Source organism: Rhipicephalus microplus, chromosome 8, assembly GCF_043290135.1.
Source record: "Rhipicephalus microplus isolate Deutch F79 chromosome 8, USDA_Rmic, whole genome shotgun sequence".
Classification (NCBI taxonomy): domain Eukaryota; kingdom Metazoa; phylum Arthropoda; class Arachnida; order Ixodida; family Ixodidae; genus Rhipicephalus; species Rhipicephalus microplus.
Window position 1 is genome coordinate 22,640,308 of NC_134707.1, and position 12,528 is coordinate 22,652,835.

Here is a 12,528-nt window from a genome sequence, read left to right on the forward strand (position 1 = left end):
CATTACCGAGAGGTGAAGAGTTCGCACATGGCTGGGCCGTGCCTCTGGTTGAGATGGTTAATTGGTGAATATTTTTTCGCTTTGCGGGGGGGAGGGGGGGGGAGTGGCGAGGAATGCGGCAATACTTTGCGGCATTCATTCAACTCCCGTAGCTTCAAGGCTACCTAAAAAGGTCAAAGAAGGGCACGTATTTCAACCAGAGATCGTCCCAGACGTTACGGGCCTTTCGGAAAACATTGCCTGCGCATTGCGCTTAGCAAAATCTTTGTTTTTTTCATCACCGTGATTATTGATTTGGTGTGTCTTTGAAGAAGGCCAAGCGTAGGTTTGCATCTTGCTTTTGTTTTCCAGAAGTGTTTATCCACCATCCCCTTCCTGAGGAGCGGCTTCCTCCTCCAGAAGATTCCTGCATCTACGATGCATTGCCTCCCAGACCGTACGCATTGCAAACTGCATGCACTTGATGTGGTACTGCACTGCCTCCGAAATACTCGAATAGTCGCCTTTATACAGCTGCCTCCAGTGGGTGCCACGTTCGATTTGCCGACACCGTATACACTCGAAGCGCCAACTCTCCTTAAGAACACACTCCACGGGGGGCTCCTCTTTTTTCTTTTTTCCGTCATGCACACCCGTTTTCGCATCGCGCTGGCGTCAGTCGCAATGACCCTTAGACTCGCATGACTTGGGGTCATTAGGGCACCCCGACCGACGCAGCTGGACGCCGGAACGGGCAGGCAAGAGGCGAAGGGAGTTGACGCCCATTCTCGAGTCTGAAGAGAAAGCAGCTTCCTCCTACTGTGTCGACTGACCACGTTGTCGCGTGATTCGGACTCGTGACGAACGCGTGGCGCACATATTCTTCATTTTTTTACGGCCCAAAGAAAGGACCATAAATCTTGGAGGCCACGTTTTTAATGGCAGACTGCTGCCAGGGTCGGTCCGGCTTCTAGCGCTAGCGGGCGTGGTGGCGATCTTTGAAGAAGGTAAAGGAAGAACGGCCTGCTTCTCGTATAGGGACCAACGAGGCGAATGTGCGAGCACGCGGGTTTCGGGCCGAGAGTTGATTGTGTAGAAAGACTACGGAGAACGGCTCTTGCTGAGGAAAGAAGTAGACAAGAAACGGGAAAACCTTCTCGGCAGAGACCGAAGGGGTCATGCAATAGGTCATCGTCGACAGTGCCACGTGCCCAAAGTGTGCATGGGGTGCGAGTTTTTATGTTGGTGTCTAGGTCGTACGGAAATCCAGGATGCCGATATTACCGCATTTTTTACCCTGTAAGAGGCTCTATAGACGGAGCAAAACTCAGGACTGGAACGGACGAACCGGAACACCATTCTTAAAGGAATGGCGAGGTGGAAAACGTTCTTGAAAACGCAAACCGCCCTCCGCGGTGCTTCACTGGCTATGGTGCCTGACTGGAGACCCGCTGGTCGCGGGATCAAATCCCCGCCACGCCGGCAGCTTTTAAACGAAGGCAAGGTGTTACGAGGTCCATCTACTCCGATTTAATAACATGTAGGGTTTGTACGTCTCGAAACACCGATGACATTATGAGAGTCGCCGTTCTGGAGGGCTTCGGAAAGTTACAACACGTGGGCTTGTTTAATGTTCACTAACTTCACACACTATACGGGCCTCGGACATTTCGTTCAGTTCAGTTTATTTACCTTAAGGGTCTCCCGAAAGAGAAATTACATAAGGGGTGGGTTAGGTGTATATATATATATATATATATATATATATATATATATATATCAACGTTTTGATAGAAATCAAAGCACAGCGAATATGGGATTATACAAGAGGCTCAAAGGTTAGTGGTTGACTTGCTCTAGCAGCTGTAAACTAATAGTAAACCACACAATAATGAAGGACTAGGACTATGTGTGCGTGCGTGTGTGCGTGCGTACCTCTATTTGCTTTCTCTCTCGATTTCCCGCATCCCTTCCCCCTGTGCAGGGTATATTATACCGAGCTTGCTAAAGTGTTTATTATCCCTGCCTTTCCTCTCTCTGTACCCGTTTTCTTCTTTGTCCTTGACAGCATCACGTGCGCTTCGTACATGGACATGTGATATTCGTGAATGGCATAGCAACTACTACAATTTGTATGTATAGCCAAGCCGAGAATTGTTAGATCAAATATAAGCACGACAGGGAGATAGGAAAACCATATGATATTGCGGGGTCATAGGGCGATGGGTATTGGCAAAACACCGTGGCCGAGTCAAGTTACAGTCAAACGATCATGCATTCCTGTTTAGTCTCGTGGTTGGAGTTTTAAAGATATAAAAAAAGGTTGAACTGTGACTACCCTCCCATGACTACAGCCGTGATAGCAACCCAGTTCCGCCAAGCACAGCATGGCGAGACCACTGCACGTGAATTACAAAAAAACACAGAAACGTGAAGCTTTCGAACAGAATCGTCATTCTTACTGATACGAATGAATCGAGACGTAACCAACAAGTAATAGATTTATGTACGGGGTAAGGTTGCACATTAAGTTCATAAATTATTGCCGTTAACGCAGACGTAGCGTGGTTGATTAAGGCAATCATTAACAGTGCTCCGATGGCACTTACGTTTGCAATCCTCGGAACGCTCCCGATCATTCATGGGTGCATTTGGAAAGAGCTGCTTTTACTTTGCCTGCACTATGACAAAATAAAGGATGCGGAAGCGAGAATAGTAGCAAGCATTTGTTGTGTGCGAGCTTACTTTAACAAAAAAAGTTACATCGAAGAACACAATTGTAACTACCAATTAGTGATAAACCAGCACTGCAATCGCAATCGATGTTCCACGAACATTAGGGTCTATTTGAAAAGTTGTTCTGAGACCTGGTGTGGCTCTGCGGTAGAATACTTGATTGCCATTGGCGGTTCGATTACTGCTGGGACCTTGACATCTATTATTTGCGTTCGTCGGGTAACGCTGCCGATGTGATATTTTTCTTGGCACTCACGCGTTCAGATTACTCGTGTGTGTCCTCACCGTTCCTGAGTAGATACTATAGTGTCAATCAACTGCGCCACATACCTGCCCGCGGGTATGTGCCACTGTCTGGCGAATAGGGTTTGACGACGTACGTGACGGGATTGACGTACGTGACGTACGTGTCACTGGGTCATTGAGGAAAACAAACCAATATGACGAGTCAACATGGCATGAAAGCAAGAGCGTTTCAATTAATAAAGCTTATTCTGAACCGAGAAGTTATGTGGCCTGCTTTACGATTTGTAATATAATGATGACTGATTGATGATTTATATGTGAATTTAACGTCCCGAAGCCACCATATGATTATGAGAGACGCCGTAGTGAGGGCTCCGGAAATTTCGACCACCTGGGGTTCTTTAACGTGCACCCAATTCTGAGCACACGGGCCTACAACATTTCCGCCTCCATCGGAAATGCAGCCACCGCAGCCGGGATTCGATCCCGCGACCTGAGGGTCAGCAGCCGAGTACCTTAGTCACTAGACTACCGCGGCGGGGCTGTGATATACTGAACTCAAAGAATGCTTATAGTAAAGCAAAACCGAGAGGCGAGCGAGTTGGCACTGGTTCATTACGGCGTGAATGTAGCGCAAAAAAAAAACGAGGACAAGAAAGGGAACACCAGAAGTGCTTACTCACAACTGAAAGCTTTATTGCTTGAACTGATTATATATTCCATATAAGCTTGACGCTCGACTAAATTCCGCGCATGTGCATCGTGGGCAAAGCAAAAGGCAAGAAACATTCACGCCGAAAATAATGCTTGCTGCTTCTTATCCCCATTGACTGTTTATAGGACATCGATTCTCAAAGACAGGAAAAATGTGAGAGGAACTTTACGGAGCCCCAACCTGCAATGGTTCTTTTGTTATTTCCCTTCACGGTCTGTTGGTGTTGTTTGAATCACTTATTGTCCCAATATAGCGTTGTTATTTACCTCGCCATTTCATGCAGACGCCTTGATTTCTTAAAGAGTGGTGGCATGGTGACGCTGCCGCACCGGTTATTTTTAGCATCGACTGCGGGAGTCGTCGCTAACTTGTCCTTTGAGCTGTCGATTATTGAACTGAATTATTGATTATTGAGCTAGACAATACACAGGTTGTACAAGTAAGTGGCGTTTTTGTTAGTTATAATAAAGAGCGTTTTATCTTCTTCATTTTTCAAGTATCGACTACGTTATGGAAGAAAGAAAAAAATTGGTAAATAATATAGGGCAGTATATTAAAGTATACAAACACTATCTTTGTACTGTGACTGCAAACCACCTAGTTGCTTTAAAGTACTAAGATGAAGATTATCGCTAGTCTTCTTTTTAAGAGAGCCTTAACCGACTCATCAAACGCGAAACTTCACCGTATGCGCATCGGTGCTCCGCGGCATCAGCGACGAGTGCCGCAATAAACGATCACCACGGGAGCATGCGATGTAACCGTGACATCTCAAATCACCAAGATTGGTGAAGTTATTAGCATGAGAGCATGACGTCATTGTGACGTCACGGCACGTAACGTTACGTGATTACGTGACACCCTTGCTTAGTCTCCAAGGCGGTGCAATCAAGAAGCAATGCAACACACGTGACACTTAAACAAAACAGAATTACATAATTAAAACTTAAATGCAACGCACAGGGCTGTACAAAACATTCGCTTGGTGTCATGGTGTGCAGGTAAGCGATTCACACGCTGATTCGTCCTGAAATGTTTATTCATGTTTTCCAGATAGAACGATGCAGTTTGATTTGTCTCGACTGCAGCGAAATATATTACCAACTGAACCAGGAAAACGGGAAAGATTGATCTAGGGTGTGAACTTCAAATGGGACGTCAGAGAAAACATCGAGATTCAATTTCCTGTATCCGCTCACACGTTTTTTCTACGCTCGTTACGACGAGCCTCGCATTTACCAAGGTGCCTGCCCAAATACGCGATCGCTGTAACGTGTAGAGAATAACATACAAAAAATTAAAAAAACGCAGTACTCTATTTCGGGAAGTAGCCTACGCAGAACCACGGCACTTTAAAAATGGTGCGAGGTTTTCCACCAAAATGCGCATCGTTTATGATTGACGAGTTGCTCGATATTCCATAGAACCTCATGCGAGCTACATTTTGTGTTTGCAATGTTCTGCCGTGTGTGTGTGTGTGAGTGTGTGCACGTGCGTGTGTGTACAACACTAAGACTGCTCCACGCCCTCACAGTTCGAACGTTGCAAGGACGCCTGACAGGCAAATTCTTAATGCCTGCGTGGCCCAGAAATCTCCCCTCCGTTCCACAACAGTGCCATGCATCCGTTGGGGCCACTTAGAGTCCCCGTGGAAAAAGTGTACTGCATCCACTGCTCCCGCAACATTTACCCACTATTTTGCCACCGAGGAAGCGACGCCACCAACCTATACATTTCGATGCTTCCCACGCATCCAATGCGCGCGTGGGAAGAATCGGGACCTTCACAGCTGTTATATATAGGGTTATTAGTTTTTTTTCTTTCGATTTTGCAGTACTGCAGCGGCAAGGTCTACAGCTTGTTTCTGTTAAAAATATTTTATCGATAAATTGAAAGCTCGCGGATCAACTTGACCTAGACATGCAGCAGGAAATGCGCCAGTTTAGATCGGTTTTCGTGTTGGCTAGTTGATGATATCAGTGATACAAGTAAGAAACTGGCCTTGAAACGTCAACGTCAAAGCAAAGAAATGAAGAAGGACCGAGCACTAAACTACATCTAAAGGGAGTTGTGGTAGGACTTTTTTTCTCGACCCTAGTGACGCACGAGCAAGGCCAAAACCTTATAGAACGTGGGTTCCGCTAAAGAATTCGAATGTATCAACCCCATTTCGGCATATAACCGTTGAAACAGAACACCGCCTTCTACCGATCACCAGAAAAAAAAAACAAAGTGAAGAAGGGGAAGCCTGTGAGTTTTGCAATGTTATGAATGTGTAGTTATTTAAAGCTAAAAGACTTAGCTGCCACATCAACAGCCGAAAGTGGCAATCGACATCGGTGGGAACACTAGTGGGTCAAAAATCATCAATTACGTCACTCAATGGGGTCACAACGAGGTCTTGAGGTCACGAAAAGTTTCTCACATCCCGAAATCATCACGTCGTTGCTATCACGCCCCACGACGTGACGTCACGGGACTTCGTCATCACATGGCATCACCACTTGTTCCGAGGTGCGGCCGACCCCTCAGGCACCACGAAACCACATCATGTGCAGAAAGTTTAAAATGCGCATCATTTACATATTCACACGGTTGTAACGCGACCACGATTTTAGCGAGTGCAACGGGAGGTTCGAATTCAGGTAGCAAAAAGCCTGTACACACGAAAAATAAACGACTAGTACTCACTCAAAAGATTCTGGAAGCTTACATCCTCAGGTTTCTTGATGCAAGACTGTATTTCACGGCCGATCATGTGCGCTGGGAACATGATACTAAGCCCCTCGAACGCTCTCAGGCTGCCTCGCTTTCACTGGTGTGAGAAACGTTCTGCAGGTCTGGTGGACTGACCGGAGAAGGCTGGTTATCCACAGCACGTCCTTGCTTCTGCAGCTGGACAGCTTCTCAAGGAGACCATGCGCCCTCACTGTAACGACCACCGAAACAAATGTGAGAAGACAGCTATGGTGGCAGCACTTCCTTACACCAAGCTTCACACCGTCTGAAGAAGGTAGAGCTGGCGTCAGATCGTATTTTGCGCGTGCCAGAAGATTCACCGTAGAGATGCCTCGATATATTGTCACGTGGTCATGACGCCAACGAAGGCCGCAGTCGGTAGTTCCAAGATGAAATCATTTATCTGGCTGAACTTGTGGCCGGTTAACTGAAAGTCAGATTACAGATAGACACTGCACGGCACTAATGGAGGCAAACAGAGTGTCGGCCTTCGGTTAAACTGCCGTAATCGTTGGAGAGCACCGTCTTAGATGCATCGCGTATCGAACTGTCCAGGCTTATCACTGGTCGTCGCACTGACTCTGGAATGAGCTCTAGTTTTCGCGTCTGGCGTGCAACCTTAGCAAAATGATCTACAACAATAATGGAGCGTCTCAAGCACGGATGGCGCGGTTCGCGCTGTGCATTACTGAAAGTCTTTGTAGACATCGCAAAGCAAAAGACGAACACATCAAAAGTGCAGGCGAACACAGCAAAAGTGAAAAAGGAAAACGTGCGTGTGCGGAGCGGCAAATGCGGACAATTTAGCGCGTATTGGAAGGGGGTGTGGTTGTCTGCCTGCCTACAATCACACAGAGGTAATCTACGAGATCAAAAATATGTCCACAAGAGAAATTAAGGAGGTGACCACATTGCTCGTTTGGGGGCGGCATGCATCAGCACGCCTTCCATTGGCTTGGACGAGAAAGAAGTTGATTATCTTACCGATGGGCATGCTGTCACAAGATAAAGTTGTCTAGTCTTCATTATTATATGTTTAATTTCGTCACTTATTAGCGATGATGTGCGCCCCGCCGCGGTGGTCTTGTGGCTAAGGCACTCGGCTGCAGACCCGCAGGTCGCGGGATCAAATCCCGGCTGCGGCGGCTGCATTTCCGATGGAGGCGGAAATGTTGTAGGCCCGTGTGCTCAGAATCGGGTGCACGTTAAAGAACCCCAGGTGGTCGAAACTTCCGGAGCCCTCCACTACGGCGTCTCTCATAATTATATAGTGGTTTTGGGACGTTAAACCCCACATATCAATCAAATCAATTAGCGATGATGTGTGGTGGCAGTCGCATGTTGTTTTGCGCTGCGCGCCAGATGTACGTGGCTTAATAAAAAGCGGTAGCGCTTACCCGTGCCAGCTCTCTTTTCGGGCACTTATGTTTCTTTCCCGCAGACAGACAGACAGACAATGAACTTTATTTGATCCTGAGGAGCTTTCCCGGGAACTCCTATCGGGGACCCGCGGAGGCCGCTGGCCGCGTCCAAGTCGCACTGTTGAAAATTTTTCACCGATCAACTAAGAACTCGACCGAATACTGACGTTATAATTGTGCACATGTTTTTTATCTCTTAGCGAACATTTACAGCACAACTCGCAAGGTCGAGCCTTGGCGCGTGTCGTAGCTAGCAATCTGATCCATCATAATCCCCTTCACACGCTCAATCACCGCACAAGCACTCTGACAAGCACTCTTTGATTGATGATTGATTGATTGATTGATTGATATGTGGGGTTTAACGTCCCAAAACCCCCTTATGATTATGAGAGACGCCGTAGTGGAGGGCTCCGGAAATTTCGACCACCTGGGGTTCTTTAACGTGCACCCAAATCTGAGCAGATGGACCTACAACATTTCCACCTCCATCGGAAATGCAGCCGCCGCAGCCGGGATTCGAACCCGCGACCTGCGGGTCTGCAGCCGAGTACCTTAGCCACTAGACCACCGCGGCGGGGCATCTGACAAGCACTCTGTACAGATGGTAAAAGAGAGGAGTTGCCACGTGCGGCCGTCATTTGGTGTTGTCTACCCACGTTCCTCTAAAAAAGTGTCGCGAGACTTGTTGGCGATACATTCTTACCTAAGATACTGTAGCGCTACATTTGAACATGTTCTTCAGCGCCTTGTCCTCGTCGAATGCAGCGCTACAATATTTTAAGTAGGAATTCGACGCGTGTGTTTTCCTGTTAATTTTAGGGGCGAAGCTCCTTAGGGCGTGGGCTGTGCGTCCCCTGTAGCCTGTATGTAGCCACCTCTCGTTTAGTTCTTGCAGTGTTCACTAGATGGCGGCTCCGTCTCCTGCATGTAGCCACCTCTCATTTAGTTCTTTCAGTGCTCACTAGATGGCGGGACTTGTAGCTGATGATGAAAAGATGCAAGATGTTATAAACTAGACGGCGGTACTTGTAGTTGATGATGAAAGATGCGAGATGTTATAAAATAGGAATGATGTCACATATGGCACGTGTCATTGGTGGAAGGCAATCGTTCGATTTAGTGCGGCGACGTACGCTAGGGGGAGCATTGTAATAAAATCGAGTCGGCAAAATGTACGGAAGATTCATGGTTTACCAGGTTTTCCTCCAGAGCTTCACCCACTCATCATCATTCACTTCGTGGATATGGCGGCACTTTTTTTAGCGAACTAGTGTGTGGAGTTGCCAAAGTTTTGTGGCATGTACGCGATTTAAGTTTATGTCCTGTTTAAACCGGCTTGCTGTGAAAAGGTTGACATTAACGGCAGCTTCATTTCTATAAGTTCTGCAGCAAAAAAATGGCTACCGAGAACGAAAATTGAGCAGCCAAAAAAAATCCCCTCAAAGAGAGCCTCGATGAGATGCGAAGCAGCAGCGTTGCGCACGGGCGACATGGGTTGAACGGCATTGACGCAGGTGCTGAATGAGCACTGGAAAATTTGATTGACGCTATGGCCGGCGTGGGTCTTGTAGGTAACACGTACAGACATGTTTCAACGCGTACGTTAGGCGCGCATCAGGTTAATTGCGCATGAAACGACGAGTTGGCGGTGTAGCGAGTGGTGTTCGCGGCAGGTGTTGCGGGTGAACGGACTAGGCGGCATCTGCGGGCGTCGCGGTGAGCCCGCGGCAGGCGAGGGAGAGAGTGACGTCAGGGCACACTGCAAGGGGAGTGTGACGTCAACGGGCAGCAGTGGCGGGATCTACTTGGCACCGCGCCAACACATGCGGTGCGTGGCGCGTTCGTACGGAGGGACAGCGTTATACAGGCTTGCCAAAAGCCTGCTCCGCATCTACAAAATGCGAAAGAAGTATCAAATCAAAACAAGTCAAAATAGCATGGTAAGGAGCGGTTATGGTTGTTAAGTAAGTAACTGCTATAGCTGTTATGCTTGTGATTTGCGGGTGTGGCTGATAGAGATGGGAACAAAGAGACAGAGAAAAATAGAATGAAATAATGTGAAAATGTCCAGAAAGTGAGATAACGACTACGGTATAGATTGAGATAGAGAAAGACACAGAAAGAAAAGAAAGCAGAAAGAAATAAAAAAAGAAAGAGAGAGAAAGAATAGAGAGAAACGAATAGACTCAGAGAGAAAAATAGAAGGACGAAGACTAAAATAAGGGATAGAAGAGAATTACTGAAAACGTGGGCATTTATAATAGTACAGCAAGGAGTGTATATATATATATATATATATATATATATATATATATATATATTGTAACGAGGGCAGTGAGCATGGAGCTCGAATATAGAAAAAGGAAGCCATTGCGCCATTGGCAATGGAAATGGGCAATGGAATTGCGCCATTGTCATTGGCATTGGAAAAAGGAAGCAAGGGCGCCATTAGCTTCAGAGCCTGTCGGCTCGCCTATCTCCACCAATGCTGCCTTGGCCATCAGCATTTCGGACATGCCTTCCGATCAACGCAAAGATGCTTGGATTTCTTCTCTTTTGGACTTGCTCTCAAACCGGACGTCCCCTCCAGTTTCCAGGACGCTTCGCCGTGAAGCAGGACACTTCGCTATTCGTGATAACCTGCTTTACCGCCGAAACTACAGTTCTATGGGTCGTAAGTGGTTGCTCGTCATTCCCCGACATCTGCGCTCTGACAACTGTGCCACGTTCCACGATGATCCGCAATATGGCCACGCTGGTGTGTTAAAAACATACACTCGCTTGCAGCTGTAGTACTACTGGCGCGGTATGTACCGTTTCGTTCGCCGTTACGTAAGGTCTTGCCTTACGTGCCAGCGACGCAAAATGCCCACTCAGCATGCCACAGGTCCCTTGCAGCCGTTGCCATGTCCAGCACGAGCTTTTGATCGTGTCGGAATCGACCTTTACGGTCCGCTTCCCTATACTTCGAGTAGCAACCGCTGGGTCATTGTCGCTATCGACCACCTAACGCGGTACGCCGAAACAGCTGCGTTACCTTCTGCTACCGCAAAAGACGTTGCGTGTTTTATACTGCAAAATCTGGTTTTAAGGCATGGAGCACCTCGGGAGTTACTAAGCGACCGCGGCCGCGTTTTTCTCTCCGATGCCATCAAAGCGTTGTTGAGCGAGTGTCGCATCATACACCGCACTACCACAGCCTATCACCCGCAAACTAATGGGATGACAGAGCGTTTTAATCATACACTTGGGGATTTGCTGGCCAAGTACGCTTCATCCGACCAGTCAAATTGGGATAGCATACTCCCTTTTGTGACATATACTTACAACACTGCAACGCAAAGCACCACTGGATTTTCGCCTTTCTTCCTTCTTTATGGACGCGAGCCATCATCAACAATGGATACTATTCTTCCTTATCGACCGGACCCTTCAGAGATGACTACCGTTTCTCGAGCAGCAGCACACGCTGAAGAATGTCGGAAGCTTGCTCGTGCGTTCAAGTCACATGACCAGACGCGCCAAAGACATCGCCACGACGCGTCAACCACGCCCATGAGCTTTGCACCGAACTCACTGGTGTGGTTATGAATTCCTTCTACTCCTCCAGGACTCTCCCACAAGCTTTCGTCCAGGTACCATGGCCCTTATCGAGTTGTACGCCAAACATCCCCTGTCAACTACCTGGTCGAGCCGCTGGATGCATCTCCGGACAAGCGCCGTCGGGGACAAGAAATTGTACACATCGCTCGGCTCAAGCCATACCATTACCCTTCTGTGTACACCTGTCCTTAGGTCGCCAGGATGGCTCCCTCATCGTCCGGGGGTGATTGTAACGAGGGCACTGGGCATGGAGCTCGAATATAGAAAAAGGAAGAAGACTTGCTGTGATCGCAGGCTTGCGTACAGTTAGCCCTTGCGCTCAATAAAGCTTTCGTTCTCCGAGTCAACTCCTGCTGGTTCAACACCCCGTTTCAATATATATATATATATATATATATATATATATATATATATATATATATATATATATATATATATATATATATATATATATATATATATATATATATATATATATATATATATATATATATATATATACATATATCTACGCATGCTTTTGGAGCCACATTATGCGCCGTGACTAGCATCCTTTACAACATTCGATATACTTCGCCACATAACGACTGCGCTCTACAATGGCGACGACTTACGTATCTCTTCAAGAGATGGCTGTACGGCTTTCGCTGCCCGCTGTTTCCCGAGGCATATACATCTAAGCATACTCTTTCTAAGCTTGCGCATTTCAAGAGCAGAAGAGAGAAAAGATAGATATTAACAGGTTAAATGTGACTGCAAACCGTACAACTTATCGACAACCTGTTGAGATGGAATCGGCAGTGCACTTTTGTTTGACCATTCTTTTTGCAACGCAAAAAATAAAATGCATCTATTTGGAGCGGCATGTTGAGCTAACTTCTGACCTCATCTTTTACCTCGATGCGAGGGGTACCTCATCACTTCCACCGCTCCACAAGCAGTCCACAGAACCACTGCTCCGAAGTCTGTTCACGTATAACGCGACTTCGATATACCTCGGCGCTAAGCAAAAAAGCCAACCTTACAGGCTATTATGAATAGAAGAATGCTGCTGCCCGACAAAGCGCAAAGCTTTACGAGGCTGAA

At 47.1% G+C, this 12,528-nt stretch overlaps 1 protein-coding gene across 1 annotated transcript in view; it reads right to left on the bottom strand.

The window, feature by feature from the left end:
• LOC119164268 (uncharacterized) overlaps window positions 1-6,698 on the bottom strand; it is a 126,347-nt gene extending 119,649 nt beyond the window's left edge. The window contains exon 1 of the mRNA XM_075871298.1: window positions 6,368-6,698. Within this exon, the coding sequence (XP_075727413.1) occupies window positions 6,368-6,449 (82 nt within the window). The 5' untranslated portion in view covers window positions 6,450-6,698. The remainder of the gene's footprint in view (window positions 1-6,367) is intronic.
• Window positions 6,699-12,528: the final 5,830 nt, after the last annotated feature.